The sequence below is a fragment of the Paroedura picta genome, chromosome 12 (genome assembly GCF_049243985.1).
Source record: "Paroedura picta isolate Pp20150507F chromosome 12, Ppicta_v3.0, whole genome shotgun sequence".
NCBI lineage: Eukaryota > Metazoa > Chordata > Lepidosauria > Squamata > Gekkonidae > Paroedura > Paroedura picta.
The window spans coordinates 645912-661886 of NC_135380.1; the positions used below are offsets into that span (position 1 = coordinate 645912).

The window sequence follows — 15975 nt, forward strand, 5'->3', positions numbered from 1 at the left end:
TTCTTTCACGGAAATTAAACCGAAACTAACCAATATATGAAGATCCATTGTTCATGATTGTATATCAATTAGGTTTTTTTCCAGGGTTCTCATGTGCATCAGAAAAAAAGCTTGATTCCCCACTCCTCCTGCACATGCAGCCAGATGGGCGACCTGGGGCCAGTTCTCTCAGAGCTCTCTCAGCCCCACATCTCTCAGAGTGACTGCTGTGGGGAGAGGAAGGGAAGGCGACTGGAAGCCGCTTTGAGTCTCCTTCAAGTAGTGAAAAGTGGGGTATACAGACCAGCTCTATTTCTTTTACTTCTAAGGCTCTAGTAACCAATTTTGGACGTAAGATTTGTGGCAAAGGAAGAAAACCACAAAGGATTCATGGGCTACTGATGCGCCAGCCAGGCCTCTGTCCTTGGACATGATCATATAGGAAGCCACTTTATACAGAATCAGACCCCCCCCCCCAGTCCCATTTATTGATTGATTGATTTGATTGTTTGTTTATAATTTGACTTGTAGGACTGCCCCTCTCGGCCCAGCCATCAGGTCAGTATTTAACCGTATTTGGCTCTCCGGGGTTTCAGGCAGAAAAGGATCTTTTACGTCACTTCCTACCTGATCCTTTTAACTCGAGATGCCAAGGATTGAACTGGGGACCTTTGGCATGCCAAGCAGAGGCTCTACCAGCAAGTCACAGCCCCTCCTCCCATAAGAACAGGAGCTCTTTGAGGCCCAGAGGACTCACTGAACGGAACAGAACCCAAACGCTAGCGGGCCATCTGTGTGGAAGAGCCAAATGAAACCTCACTCAGCCACAGAGATGTCAGAAGAAGAAGAAGAGTTGGTTCTTATATGCCGCTTTTCCCTACCCGAAGGAGGCTCAAAGCGGCTTACAGTCGCCTTCCCATTCCTCCCCCCACAACAGACACCCTGTGGGGTGGGTGAGGCTGAGAGAGCACTGATATCACTGCCCGGTCAGAACAGTTTTATCAGTGCTGTGGCGAGCCCAAGGTCACCCAGCTGGTTGCATGTGGGGGAGCGCAGAATCGAACCTGGCATGCCAGATTACAAGTCCGCACTCCTAACCACTACACCAAACTGGCTCTCATGTCACCCATTCTTGCCCCGCTCCCCTGCAGCTGTGAATTGTGAGCCATTAATGGGCCACGCAGAGGAGCTGGCAGCAGCCATGTAATAACCACGCAGTAATTCCCCTGCATCTTCCCCACCTCAGCACTCTGTAGTCCCATTTGCTTCTCTGCAGGGCTTTTTGTAAAAAAAACAAAAACAAAAAAACACCCTCCTAAACTTGGAAATTCCTGGATAGCACTGTAGAGATCTACTGTCATGATTTACTTGTTTCTCAGGTGTTTTAAGTAAGTCTCCAGAGCACAAGCATAAGGGGAACTGGGCAGCCTGCACACCATTGGAAAAAATAGTTGGTTTTTATACCCTGCCTCCAAGCGGCTTCCAATTGCCTTCCCTTCCTCTCCCCACCACAGGTACCTGTGCGGCAGGTGGGGCTGAGACTTTGAAAGAACCTTAACTCCATGCTGGCCATAACAGAGCTAGCGGGACATCCGACTATGGCGCTAAACTCTATGATACTGAAAATAATAGAGTATTACCATACACATTGGTGAGCTCTGTGTGGAAAGTTCTGTCAAGCTGCAGTTGACTTGTGACAACCCCATCATGTTTTCCAATTCTGCACTCCCCCACATACAGCCAGCTGGGTGACCTTGGGCCCACCACAACACTGAGACTCCTTTGGGTAGAAAAAAGCGGCATATAAGAACCAACTGTTCTTCTTCCACCTCTGCATTTTCAACAAAATTAGTCACATGTAAACAATAAACATATCTTTAACAATACAGTGCATATGCCTACAGTATATTATCATCTTATTCTGAGCTGGGCCACAGATTGTGGATTAACAGACCTACAAAATGGAGCTAAGGACAGGTGGCTGGATTTCTCTACAAACCTGAACAAATTCCCTAGTTTTCAGGAAAACGTGAAATCTTTAAAAATGAGGAGTTAATACTCTCCAAAATAACAGAAACAATGCCTGTAGCTTTAAGACCCACCCACACACCCAACTCTCATGGTCATTTTTAAGGTTGCTAAGCAACTACAACAATATTGCTGAGACCTTCAAGCCTTGTTCTCTGTAAAGCAAAGCCATGGCAGAGAGCATGGGGGGCTTGAAGCCCAAAACAGTGCTATAAAGGGGTCATCGCCTTATCACGAGGACTTGCCAGGGTCAGTCCTGGTGCTGGCCACCACTGTACCACTGAGCCTGACTTTTCCCAGGGGGAGGGAGGAGGGAAAGCTGACAAGAGGTGAACAGACAACACGTAGGCTGGTTGGTGGTAGGAAGAAAAAAGGAAGCAGTGAAAGAGAGCTGTCAGGGGTGGGGAAGAGGAAAGGGGGAGACAGGAAAATGAGATCCCTCCCCAACGCCAGTCTCCTTGAGTACTTGCTTGTCACTGTCTAATGATGCAGACTATCTTACATGAAAACATTCATCAGATCCTGCCTGTGGCATTTTCAGAGACCTTCTTTCACCCTTGCCATCAACCAAAAGGGCCATTTTTACCCCTGTCCCTGGGATGAGGCCTGCACCTCAGGGAGTCTGGCGGTTCACCTGTCCCTTTGGCAGCACCTGTTTCAAGATGGGAGCCACCTCCCAATGCAAGGAGCAGGTGCCGCATTGGACAGCAGCCCTCAAGCGAGCCCCTGTGGCTCCTGAGCCACTGGAATGGTGTTATGTTTTGAGGGGGCAAGACTGGTCTTAAACCACATGCCGTGGATGCCAAGAGCATGTTCAAAGCAATGTTTACAGAGCTCCTCTAAATCTCCCTTTTCCCTGGAGGAAAAACTGAAAATAGTCCTCAGGGGCTCCCGCACACCCCAACTTTCCCCAGGATGTTTTGGGGCCACATCTCTATTGGCATCAGAATCTGTTGCTCGTTGTTTTACCTCCCATGGAAAAGGAACACCAAATCCCACCTGCCCCTCCCCAGTTGCAGCGGGCACAGCCTCTGTACCCAGAAGGCAATGGGGCCACCTGTGGCTGGTCAAAAAGAAGGCAGACCAGGAAGCGCACCTACCCAGCCTGGCTGGGGTACAACATCTTGTCTTCAGCCAGGAATCTGGGAGTGATTCTGGATATCTCCCTCTCTAGGGAGGCCCAGGCCACAAAGGTAGTCGGAACAGCAGCCAGGATAGAGGTGGGTCCAGTCCCAAAAGACATTTGGGATCCCTAGTTACAACCTCCCACACACGAGGAGTCATGCCCTTCCCAAAACCTATCAAGAAAAGAGTCATAACACCAACACACACGGGGAAAGGACTGTCTCCATCTTCCCTCCTAACCCGGCAAGATGCCCACTGGCAGCTGATGGGAGGGGCTGAGGCACAGGGGTTGCCGGTGTCCCAGCCCTGGATGCTGAGAACAGGTCCCCGGTCCAGAGGGAAGCAGCACCCCCTGGCCCAAGTGGCACCGCAGGCTGAAGCAGCAGCGCTCCCGAGGGTCCCCTGCTGGACAGATCCCGCTCCCCAGCCGAGAGAAGGTGGCTCCCTGCAGCAGATGCTGGGAGATGGGCCCACATCCCAGACAGCAGGACATGCCATGCTGGGGAATGGGCCAAGCACCCTCCTGGGGGGCACAAAGGGCTTCCCACTCTGCTGCCAAAGTGCCTGCCCGGTCCCCACCCTGGACAGCGCAGGCAGTTCATGAGGTGCCAGCCCCTGCAGGCCCTGGGAGCACAGTAGCCCATGTCCAAGCCAGCTGGCCAGCCTTTGGCTCAGCCCCCAGCCCTGTGTGGGAAAGCTGGCAGGAAGCCCCCCCCCCCCCCGCCAAGCATGCGCCTCCCTCCCCTAAGCGCTGGCTAATTCCCTGTGGCAGGGCAGGTGGTCTCCCCCCTGCTCCCCAGGCCATGCATTGACCATGGCTCAGCAAAACTGCCAGTGGAGAAGGGAGCATCCCCGTGGAGCAAGAACATGCCTGCTTTGCATGTCTCGCTCCAGCTGGAGCCAGGAGGTCTAAGAGCAATTTCTGACTCCCATGTGCTGGGCTGAGTTTGTACCAGAGGTCAAATGTCAGTGCTTTTCCAAAGCACTCTGGGAAATATGCCAATTGGAGCAAACTGCTACCACCTCTCCCGCTGCTGCACACAGTAGGCTGTGGCTGTTAACCCCTCGCAGGAAGTGCTCGAAATCTCCACTTTGCCCTGGCAGAGAATCTCCCCCCCCCCCCGAGACTGGGCGGTCCATGGACCAGCTGGCAGAGGTGGGCTGTGCACTGCAAACATGCCTGCCACCACCAGCTCCAGAGGGCCTTAGATGCAGCAGGGAGGGAGGGCAGCGCAGAGCTAAAAGCCAGAGGCTGTGGCAGAGGCCTTCAGCCCCAGCAGCAGTTGGTGAGAGCCAGGCAGCCTGCGATCTCATCCTGCCCCTTCCTCGGCATGGGTCCAGCAGCTCCAGCCTTCTTCCTGAGCTGGGCGCAGCCAGGTCCCTCAGGGACAGTCAGATGGGGCATCCCTCACTTCACCAAAAACACCAAGGCCGTCCCAGGACAGCCCAATTCCATCCTGCCCTGGGCTGCCAGAGGAGATGGAAGCAGAGGCAGAGGGGACCTGGGCTGGAGGCCAGGCAGCAGGAGCACTTTGGAGAGGGGGCAGCTACGAGGTACCCCACGGCCACCCACTGCACAAGCAGAGCAATGGACAGACCCACAGAAAACTAGAGCTAGAGAGCTGCCGCCCACCCACCCCCCCATACTCAAGGTAGGACCAGCCTAGTGTATCCCTGCTGCTGCTTGCTGACTGCCAGTGGGGGGGGGGGTCACCTTTCCTTAATATCGTCTGCAATCTTCCCACCCAACACTGCAAGCCCCCCTCTACTCTGCGGTCCTCAGGAACAGCTCCCGGCTCGCCTCTTGACCGACTTTCACATGTCTGAAGGGGGCCAAGATGGCCTTTCACCTCCACGATCCCTCTGCCCCCAAGAGCTGCACACACAGGACGTTCCTCTGGCTTTTGCCACACGGGTGTGTTTCCCAGCCAGGCTGCCTGCATGTGCCTTCTTGCCCTCTGTCCTCTCCAGCCTGCAAAAGCCGCAGGCAACGAAGACGCTCCTGCGAGTCCCTCAGCAGCCTCCCAGGATCTCCCTCCTGCCGTGCTTGTGCGCGCACATGCACACTCACACACAAGTGCTGCTTCTTGCATGTGGTCCCTTCCGTCTGCTCAGGGAGGGTCATGCTGCAGTGCCACCAGGCGCCTCCTTCTCAGGCTACCACAGGAAAGGAGCCCATGTGAGCACCGGGTTCCAGGGAGAAGAGGGCAGCCCAAAATCCATTTGGCTCCTGGGCAGATGACTTACGAAGGAAACACACCTTCCTAGCCAAGGTGATAAGGGTGGAGGTCAGGCCTTGCTCTCACAGGGTCTTCTATCTAGAGAGCCTCCAGCAGGCAGAGGTACCATGGAGGGCGAAGCTTCTGTGGAGTCTCTCAGCCAGCAGAAAAGCCCCAGGCCTACTCGTTCCTCCCACACCCCTCGGGTCCCTCAATGCCCTTGGGGCTCACACACACACACACGCACACCACAGCATGGGCAGCCTGTTCCCTGCAAGCCCTTCAAGTTTGCACCCCGCTGGCCAGGCCCATCCTCTCTTCTTAAGCCTTCATGCTGCAGACATCAAGCGGAAAGTGTCCAGGCCACTCCTGGGGAGACCAAAGAGGGCTTTCAGTGGCCAGGGTGGGGGGCAACTTTGGTGCTCCCCACTGCTCCTCATACCTAACAAAAGCCCTGCCATGTCCACCTCCTGCTCTGTCCTCCACTGCAGGGCTGGCTCAGCTACCAATCAAATCAACACCCTGACAGAAGGGCAGAGCTGAGCACAGGGCGCAGAACTGCTGAGAGCCCCCACCAACTCTCTGAAGTGCTCTGAAGACCTCTGCAAGTGGCTGGGGCACTGCTCCCCCCGCCCCCAGTGCTCCACAGCTGGCCAGGAGGAGCCGCCAATTGGGAGGGGTCTTCTCCCCTCTCCCCCAGGGAATGCCTGCAGAACTCCCTGAGCCGCCCTCCTCTCCACACCCTGCCCTGGGCTGGGAAGAAAGGTGTGCCACCCACCAAAATAAAGCCCAGGGAGCTTGTGTCATTTCTGGGGAAGGGCAGATGGGGGCACCCACCCCACTGACAAGAGGGCGAAAGGAGAGTCCCGCTTGCTCGCCTGAGGCCGCTGTAGCTGGAACTCCTCTCAAGCCACTCCGAACCACACCCTACAGCGGGACTGTGCCTGGCTCACTTGCTTGAGCCCTCTGGAGCGCTTTGCACCCAAGACCAAATCTTCTGCAACCGACCAGAGGTCTGCTAGTGCCACGAAACATCCATCTGGGTTGAAGGAGGGGAGGGCATCTCCAGAGTGGATTTTTAGGGAGTTTTCTCGAGGAAGTGTCATTCACAGAACCATAGAATTACAGAGTTGGAAGGGACCTCTAGGGACCTCTAGTCCAGGGGTAGTCAACCTGTGGTCCTCCAGATGTCCATGGGGCTCATGGGAATTGTAGTCCATGGACATCTGGAGGACCACAGGTTGACTACCCCTGCTCTAGTCCAATCCCCTGTACAATGCAGGAACTCACAGCTACCTCCCTACCCACAGTGACAGCCCAAGCAATTCTCCCCCCATCAAAAATCTCCAGAATCCAGCCTGGCCTAGAGAAAATTCACCTACCATCTCACAGTAGCAATCAGTAATTCCCTGGCTATACAAGGAGGAGGAAGAGGAAGAGGAGGAGGAGGAGGAAGAGGAAGAGGAAGAGGAAGAAGAGAGAGCCCTGATATCACTGAAGAAGAAGAGTTGGTTCTTATATGCCACTTTTCCCTACCCGAAAAAGTCTCAAAGTGGCTTACAGTCGCCTTCCCTTTCCTCTCCCCACAACAGACACCCTGTGAGGTTGGTGAGGCTGAGAGAGCCTTGATATCACTACTTGGTCAGAACACTTTTGTGCCGTGGTGAGCCCAAGGTCACCCAGCTGGTTTCATGTGGGGGGAGTGCAGAATCGAACCTGGCTCGCCAGATTAGAAGTCCGCACTCCTAACCACTATACCAAACTTGGTTTCAAGAGACAAGGTCCACAAGAGACAAACAATGGCACATCCCTTCCTGCCCAGCCACTTACATTCTGGCTAAGGTCATAAAATCAGCATTTCTGTTAAGTAACTCTCTAGCCTCTGCTTAAAAATTTCCACAGAAGGAGAACCCACCAGCTCCCGAGGAAGCCTGCTCCACTGAGGAACCGCTCTGTCAGGAACTTCTTCCGGATGTTTAGCTGAAAATTCTTTTGAATTAATTTTAACCCACTGGTTCTAATCCACCCCTCTGGGGCAACAGAAAACAACTCTGCTACATCTTCTATATCAGCGGTCCCCAACCCCCGGCCCAGAGACCGGGACCATGCCATGGATCAGTTGGTACCGGGCCGCGGCTCCTGCTCATCCTCCTCCCCAGCTGCTGCCTCGGGGGCTGCCCTGCCACTCTGCCACCGGCTCACCTTTGGTGCTCTCCAGCGGCCGCCATGGCTGGGGCTCCCCCTTGGCGTGGCACTGCACAGCTGCTGCTGGCAGCGTCCCTCAGCGGGCGGCCGAAAGTCAGGGACGCCAGCGGGAAAGCAAATGGAGCAGGGGCTCAGGCAGCGGCGGTGTCCCTCAGCAAAAGACTACCCCCCCCCCGGGCCTCAGTAAAATTGTCAAGCGTTGACTGGTCCCCAGTGATAAAAAGGCTGGGGACCACTGTTCTATATGATGGCCCATCAAGTATTTGAAGATGGTTATTATATCACCTCTTAGGCGTCTTCTCTCCAGGCTAAGCTCCTTCAACCTTTCCTCATACGACTTGTTCTCCAAACTCCTCACCATCTTTGTTGCCCTTCTCTGGACACGCTCCAGTTTGTCTATGTCTTTCTTCAGTTGTTGTGCCCAAAACTGAACACACTACTCCAAGTTAGGTCTAACCAGAGCACAGTAAAATGCATCACCTCACGTAATCTGGACATGATACTTCTTTTAATGCAGACAAAATCCCGTTTGCCTTTTTAGCCACCGAGTCCTACTGCTGACTCACGTTCAGTGTCTGGTCTACTAAGACCCCCAGATGCTTTTCACATGTACTACTGCCAAGACAAGTCTCACCCATTCTATAGAGATGCATATGTCTCTTCCTACCTAAATGAAGAACTTTATATTTATCACTATTGAAATTTAATTTAATTCATATTAGCCCAGTTTTCCAGCCTATCAAGATCATCCTCTATCCTGATTTTGACTTCTGATGTGTTTGCTGCCCCTCCCAGTTTAGTGTCATCTGTTAAATTAATAAGTACCCCTCTATTCCTTCATCCAAATCATTTATAAATATGTTCCGCAGGGCCTGCAAAAGGGAGCTCCTCCCCCAGGCATTTGGTTGAGGTCGACCTGGACCAACGCTTCCAATTGGCCCTCAGCCCCCCCCCCCTCATATTATGACCGCCACTAATCTGCCTAACGCACTGGGTCCCAGTAAGAGTTGAGCTGAGGCTCCTTTGCACTTCTATCTTATTATTACTGCTGTTATCATGTTGGAGTTATTATTGCTGTATTGTTATTGCTGTTGTCACATGTGTTTCCTTATGTTATCTGTACCTGTGTCCTGTTCCCTGTAAACCGCCCTGAGCCTTCGGGGGAGGGCGGTATATAAATATAAACAAACAAACAAACAAACAAATGTTTATTTATTCTTTGATTTATATACCATTACTCTCAAAAATTCACAGCGATTTACAATAAAATAGTAAAAACACAGAACCCTTAAATTCCCCAACACATTAAAAGACGGCTATTTGTTGGAGTGAACTCCCAGTCTCCTCCCCCCACCTGCCCAGGTAGTAGTCCAGAGCTCTTTCCTTAGGTGCGAGGATCCTGATCACACCAGCTCTAGGGGATTCCTGATGGTAGATCCGGGACCTCAAGGTGGCCCCAACCATATGCCTGGCGGAAGAGCTCCGTCTTACAGGCCCTGCAGAAAACAGATAACTCCGGCAGGGCCCTCAGCTCTTCCAGGAGCTCATTCTACCAGGCTGGGGCCAGGGCTGAAAAAGCCCTGGCCCTGGTCAAGGCCAGGCGAATGTCCCAGGGGCCCGGGACCATCAGCAGATTCATACCCGCAGGCCCAGGACAGACCCCTGAGGCACTTCACTCGTCACTCCTCTCCAAGAAGATGATGAACCATTTACACTTTGGGTGCAATCCGTCAACCATGGGCTAGCTGCCAAAAAGGCCCCCGTCTCATGCACCCACCAGATCAGCTTCTTTGATTGGAGGGACACCCTATGCTCCTAGTTCCTGGGTGGGAATCACCCTTCCCTCCCAGAGGATTATCCTATGCAGGAGGGTGGGGAAGCCAACTAGCCTGGAGCTTTGCCATTTGATCCATCCTACAACACTCCCCACGGCTGACACCTGGCTTGCTGAAAAGGAACTGGGCAACACTGGCTGGGCAGGCAGCTGCTGGGACTGGCCCCAATAGGATGCAAGGAAGCCTTGGTGTAGTGGAGCCAGCTTGGTGTTGTGGCTAGGACTGTGGACTTGTAATCTGGCAAACTGGGCTCCAGTCTGCACTCCCCCACCTGCAGCCAGCTGGGTGACCTTGGGCTCGCCAGGGCGCTGATTAAAACTGTTCTGACCAAGCAGTGATATCAGGGCTCTCTCAGCCTCACCCACCTCACAGGGTATCTGTTGTGGGGAGAGGAAAGGAAAGGGGATTGTGAGCTGCTTTGAGACTCCTTCGGGTAGAGACTCCTTCTGCTTCATTAATCTCAGGGCTCTCTCAGCCTCCCCTCCCTCACAGGGTGTCTGTTGTGGGGAGAGGAAAGGGAAGGTGGTTGGAAGCCACTTTGAGACTCCTTCGGGTAGAGAAAATCAGCATCCTAGAACCAACTCTTCTTCCTTGCCTGTTCATCCCCAGTGCCAGAGCAGTTTAGCAGCCTCCACCAACCACTCCCCTCCACAACAGAACAGCCGAGGAGCAACTGCCCCTGGGCCCACTCTTGACAGAGGGGAAAGCTATGCTCTGATCCACCCCACCTCTCGTCTCACAGCCAAGACCCCCTCCTCTATTAAAAAAAGAGTGAAGGGGGGGCAGGCAGTCGCTCTTGGCATTTCCTCTCTCCAGAAAGGCTGTAAAATTCTCCAAGTGCTGGGGGGGGGGGCTCAGTTCATTAGCAACTGCAGGGGGAACCCTGGAACAGGGCAGGAGGGGGCCAGAGGGGGAGGGATACGCTCTCCTAATGCAAAACAGCTCAGGCCTGGGACGGAAAATAGGAACCAGGCCGAATGAAAGGGGGGCGGGTTCTGCTTCCAGCCCCTGTTCCAGGAGTCCCCTCCCCCTCTCTCTCTGCCTGGCCTCCGCACAGACGCTGGCCAGCCTGGTGGGTTGGCACCAGGCAGAGGAAATTCCAGCTCTGTTGCTGCTGGCAGCCGTGCTGGCCTGGCTGCAGCCACCTGGAAAGCAGCTACTCAGCAGTTTTCTTGCCATGCAGAGGACTCGCTCCAGGCAGCCCCCCCCCCCCCGCCCCTGGATCTGCTGGGAGCCTGACAAGGCCCTGCAGTGTGGAAGCCCGCGAGGTAGCGGCTCCTGCTTGGGCCAGAAGCAGCCCGGCCCACCCAGGGAAGTCCCTTGCCAGGGAGCAGTTCAGCCCAGGCCACAGGGAACAGTTGTCCCCCCCCCCCATCTCTACGGTGGCCCCAGCTGGACACGGCCTGCCTCCTGAGAGGGGCCTTGTCTCTCCATGGAAAGATGTTCCGACTGAGGCCACCATGTCCCAGGAGGGAAGAGCCAGGCCTCCACCCCCCCCCCACACACACAAGGACCAGAGAAGAGGAATGCAACCATGGTGGTCAAGGCGGAGGAGGGTGGGGCTTGGGGGGAGGGACCCTGACAAGGAATAGTGCCCCAAGACAACCTTCCCAAGGCAACTGATAGCTGTAACTCGGGGCTGGTAACCCAATGGAGTCTTGGGGCCCTCAAGTTGTCTGGTCGACCAGGAGAGCAGAAACCTTTCTTGGGAGGCAAACAAGCAACATACAGCACGGAAAACCTTGCGTTTGGCAACATGGCCACAGTCCACGGCCCGGACAGCCTCACTGCCTCTCAGAACTCCTTGCAGGGTCATTGCTGCCTTTGCCTCTGCCACCCCGCTCCACAGCCACACACAAGCTGAAATGGCCTCCCACCTCCAAGGAAGAGTCAAGGCGACAGCAAGCAGAGGCCTTGGACAGAACTGTCCTCTGGCACCAGAGTCTTAGGAAGGAGTTCAAGGAATCCAGCCCTGCACTTTCAGGTCACTAGTCCTCTGCTTTCCCCCACACAACTTGCCCAGGGGACTCGAGACGGGGCAAGAACAAGCTCCAGGGACAAAGCCAGCCTCAGCCTGCCCAGCTGTCTGAAACCTTGGCTGCACGCCCTTGCAGCTCCAGTGAACACACACACGTGGCTGCCTAACTTCAAGTTAGACCCTAGATCCACAGAGCTCAGGAGGGCCATCTCGGGTGGGTGGAAGTGTCCAGGGATTTGCAGCAGAGACAGGCCCATGCTGGGGGGGCTGCTGCTTGCAAAACCCCTTACCAGACCAACTCTGCCCTGCCATGGATCTATGGGGCTTCCCCAGCTTCTTCCATTTCAGCAACCTCCAATCCCACATCTCCACACTGCCAAGTGGTCAGCTGACAGTTCAGTCAAGGTCCACAGAAGACCAAGGGGCAGAGGACGTGGCCTAGCCCGCCTCCCCACATGCGAGCCCCGAGCCCAGCAACCTGAGGAGGAGGATGGAAACAGGACAAGAAATGGAGACCAAGCAAGCAGAAATGGCCAGGGATGGAGAGGCAACGCAGCCCGCCCTTGCAGGCCAGGAACAGAGGTCGCGTACGTCAGCAGCTCCCCTCCACTTCCCTTTCAGTGGGGGTAGAGATCGGGTTAGTTACTGAACCTTGCCACCACTCTTGGCCTGCTATAACTATGTTGTTAAGGATTAGTTGTGGGTTCATGCTTTTATGATATTGTTTTAATGGGATTGTTTTATGTAACCCACCTCGAGCCTCCAGGGGGAGGCGGGATATAAATAAAAGGTAAAGGTATCCCCTGTGCAAGCACCGAGTCATGCCTGACCCTTGGGGTGACGCCCTCCAGCGTTTTCATGGCAGACTCAATACGGGGTGGTTTGCCAGTGCCTTCCCCAGTCATGACCGTTTACCCCCCAGCAAGCTGGGTACTCATTTTACCGACCTCGGAAGGATGGAAGGCGGAGTCAACCTTGAGCCGGCTGCTGGGGTTGAACTCCCAGCCTCATGGGCAGAGCTTTGAGACTGCATGTCTGCTGCCTTACCACTCTGCGCCACAAGAGGCTCTGGGGTATAAAAGGATAACAACAACAACAACAACAACAATAATGTGGCAGAGAACCCCAAGGAGCTCCAAAGGGGGAGAAGCTGGGCCTGGACCCCAGCCCGTGGGCCCACACGAGGCCCTCCTCAGCCCCTGGGAGCTCCCCTGGCACTCCAACTTCAGCCAACATGCTGGAGAACAGCTGCCCCAGGAAGCCCACTGGGCCAGGGTCCTGAGGGAGCCTCTGGAAGTGGTTGCAGTTCTGCCTGCGAGATCTTCTGCCTGCCGGAGCAAGCGGATCCCCATGCCAGAGTCCCCACAGGGCCCCAGGAGGTGGGAGGCAGGAAATTCACCAAGCCCCAGCTAGAAAAACCCAGGCAGCGGGAAAGAGGGGGACTGACCAGGCGGGGAGAGGGGGTGGCCAGGACCAAGCAAAGAAGGATCAGGGAGGCAGGACTGGGATGGCCACTGTCAGGGGCAGACTGTGCTGCGTTGGGGATCCAGCTGGGAGCAGTCCTTCAGCCTTTTCTGGTGCCCCTGGCCGCCCCATCAGTGGGCCAAGCCCAAAGGCACAGCCAGCCAGCGGCCCCCAAGAGCTGCACTGGGACAGTGAGAAGGGGATGCAGGAAGCCCAGCTGTCCCCACCAGGCACCCTGGAGCTGAGTGCTCAGGTAGCAATCCAGTGGACATGTCCAAGATGGCCTTTTTCCAGAATAAGCACAAGGATCCTGCTGCCTTGAGCGAGATGGGGAAGGTGAGAGAAAACATCCAAGAAGGTGGTCGATCCACAGGGTGGCTATGTGAGTCTGTCTGGAGCAGCAGAGGAGAGCCCGGGACCAGGAGACCCTTCAAGACGGACATAATTTGGGGCAGGGGAGGAGCTTCTGGGACTCACTGCTCACTGCTTCAGAGACAGCTAGAAACCATCTTTAAGATGCTATTGGGCTCTGGCCATTTTCTATGAAAGAAGGAATCTGGATTTGAGTCTGGATTTGAGAGGCCAGAAAGGCAGAGCAAGCACTATCCAATGGAAGCTAGCCTCTGCCAGCAGCCTGATCACCCACAGCTAGGAAGAAGCACCCTAGGTGACCAAGCAAGGAAAATCTAGGAAAAGGGAAGTGAGAGTTATTTTCCTTTAGGCTGCTCTTGGGCGACACACAGCTTGCAGAGAGAGGAGTGGAAGGCCAGGAGCCCCCAAGCACTCACCCTCAGCTCACTTCTACCCCACAGGACCAGCCCGAGAGCGGCTCAGCCCGCCAGCACGCTGCTCGCACGCGGGTCACCTGGGCCGCCTGACGGGAGGCGCAGCCTCACCTGGGGGACTGGGGGAAATGCCGGACCGCGCTCCTTTTCACAGCGATCCCTACAGAAAGCTCCGGCCAGACCGAGGGGGTATCCACTGGCCTCTGCTGCGAAGCAGGGCTCTGTCCCGACGGGCAACACCAGCATAAGGTGACCAGATCTTAGCATTGGTCAAGCAGGGCACTATTGACCGGGGGGGGGGGGTGTTCTTGATTAAAAATTTGGTCCATATGGAGCAACAAAAATTTTCATAGAATGCAAAAATAGTATTGTAATATATATTTTTTAATTTCAACATAAGTACAATTTGCCAGGTGCCCCCAGATGTCCCTCCCAAAGTGGGACAATCTGGCCCCCTTACACCAGCAGGAAGTCGGGAATAACAGGCCGCCCTTCCTGGGAGGGTCTCAGCTGCACAAGACAAGGAGAGGCGGCCGCGCAGGGGAGCCGGCAGCCGGCCCAGGCAAAGGCCGTCCGGCCACCTCGGCCTCCGCGGAGCTCGAGCCCTCGTCCGGGCACCATGCGCACAATCCCGCGAGACAACAGGACGCCGCACGCCCTCCGCCCCGGGCCCGCCAGACCGGCCGAGCAGCGACAGACCTCCGCGCACACCGGCGCGCCTCCCAGCCGTCGGGCGCGGCGCAGGAAGACCTGGCGGCCGGCTCCCCGTCGGCCGCGGCCAAGGCCCACGCGGCAGCCCGCCCTGACAGCCACGGCGGGCGGGCGGGCGGGAGGGAGGGCGCGGGCAAGAGGCGCTGCCTGGCAGGCGGCCACGAACAATGCCCCGCTGGCCGTCGAGGCCTGCGCCCGCTTACCTGCTCAGGGAAGGCCGCCCCCGCTGCCGCTGCCGCTGCCGCCGCGGGGCTGGCCCATGGCGGGCGGCTCTTTCGCTTTCACTTGCCGGGCCGCGCGGACGGGGAGGCGGCCGACGCGCGGACGGAGGCTCCGGCGCCGCCCCTTCGCGCTGCCACTGGGCCCGGCCCGGCCTCGCCCCGCACTGAAGCCGGTGCCCACGGGCAGCGCCCGCCGCCGCCGCCTGCCTCTGCCCGCCGCGCACTGCTCATTTGGGGAAGAGGAGCCGCGCTCGCCCCGCTCCGCGCCAGACTCGCCGCCGCCGCCGCTCCAGGCAGGCGCCGCCGCCGTGTCAAAATAAAAGCCCGCCCCCGCCGGCTCCGGGTTCCGCTTCGCCGCGGCCTCCCAGCGGCCTGTCGGGGACCAGCATCTGGTGGGGAGGGGGCGGCCAGGCAGGCACCAGCAGGCTCCGCCCGCCCGGCCAGCCAGCCAGCCAGCCCAGCCAGCCAGCAGCCAGCCAGATCGCAGCCGCCCGCCGAGGAACGTCGCCGAAGCCGGGTGCTGCGCGCTGTACGGCCGGATCCCAGCCGCGGGGGACGCGAGCAACCGAGTCACGCCGCGAGCGGGCCGGGGAGGGCCGGAGGGGCCCCGAGCACAGCGCTGCCTTGCAGGGAGGGGGGAGTCTGGCCCGGGCTGGGACGGCCGGGCATGCGCGGCCCTGAGTCGGGGACACTCTCGTCGGCAGCCTCTGGACGCCCGTATGCGTGGGCCCCCGGGAGAGGCTTTGGCTCCCCCAGCCGTCGTCCCCAGGCCTCCGAGCCGCCGTCCTTCTGCCCCAGCCCCAGCCCAGCCGCTGCAAAATGCTCCCTCCGTGGTCAACGGCCGGGCGGGAAGGGACACAGCCCGGACACGGCATCCGCCGGCCGAAGAGCGTGGGTAGGACGGAGCTGCGGAGGATGTTACTCCTCCGCCGTCACGAAGCTTTCAGGGAGGCAAACGCGCTTCAAGCGGGGGGGGAGGGGGGATTTGCCGCTTTCCGGCCGGTGCGGACGGCAAGCGCTGCAAGGTAAGGCGCACGGGCAGCGCCACGGAACCGCACGCCGGGGGAAGCTCGAGAAGAGCCTTTGGGAGAGGTTACGGAGCTACGGAGCCTTTGGGAGAGGTTAGCAGACCGGCTGCTGCGCGCAGGGCGGCGCTGCTGAGGGGCCGCCCGCAGCAAGCCTCGCGGTGCTCGACGGCGCTGAAGTCTCCGGGGCGGCGCGGCGGTCCGCCTTTCCTTGCGGGGCAGGCGCCGCCGGGACTCTTATGCTAACAGGGCGATTCCCTGGCAGGCGGGCCGGGCCCGGAGACGTCGGCAGAGGCAGGCGAGGCGGCGGGCGCCTGCAGCTGCGCGCTTGAGCGGCGCGTCGGTCCTCCACCCGCGGAACTGCCGGCCTCCGACGCCTCCTGCAGGGCTACCTCGGCGA

The 15975-nt window shown here is 57.3% G+C and overlaps 1 protein-coding gene across 2 annotated transcripts in view; it reads right to left on the reverse strand.

Annotated features, from left to right (window-relative positions):
- The window catches only part of BCL9L (BCL9 like), a 29351-nt gene extending 14525 nt beyond the window's left edge, over positions 1-14826 (reverse strand). The window contains exon 1 of one of the 2 annotated variants that reach the window (XM_077307075.1): positions 14533-14826. Coding sequence is in view for 1 of the 2 variants with exons in the window: in XM_077307074.1 (XP_077163189.1) it covers positions 1620-1782 (163 nt within the window). In the remaining variant the exon portion in view is untranslated. Of the gene's footprint in view, positions 1-1619; positions 3749-14532 lie in introns of those variants that run through there. The other variant, XM_077307074.1, reaches the window with a different exon arrangement.
- Between the last annotated feature and the right edge of the window lie 1149 nt (positions 14827-15975).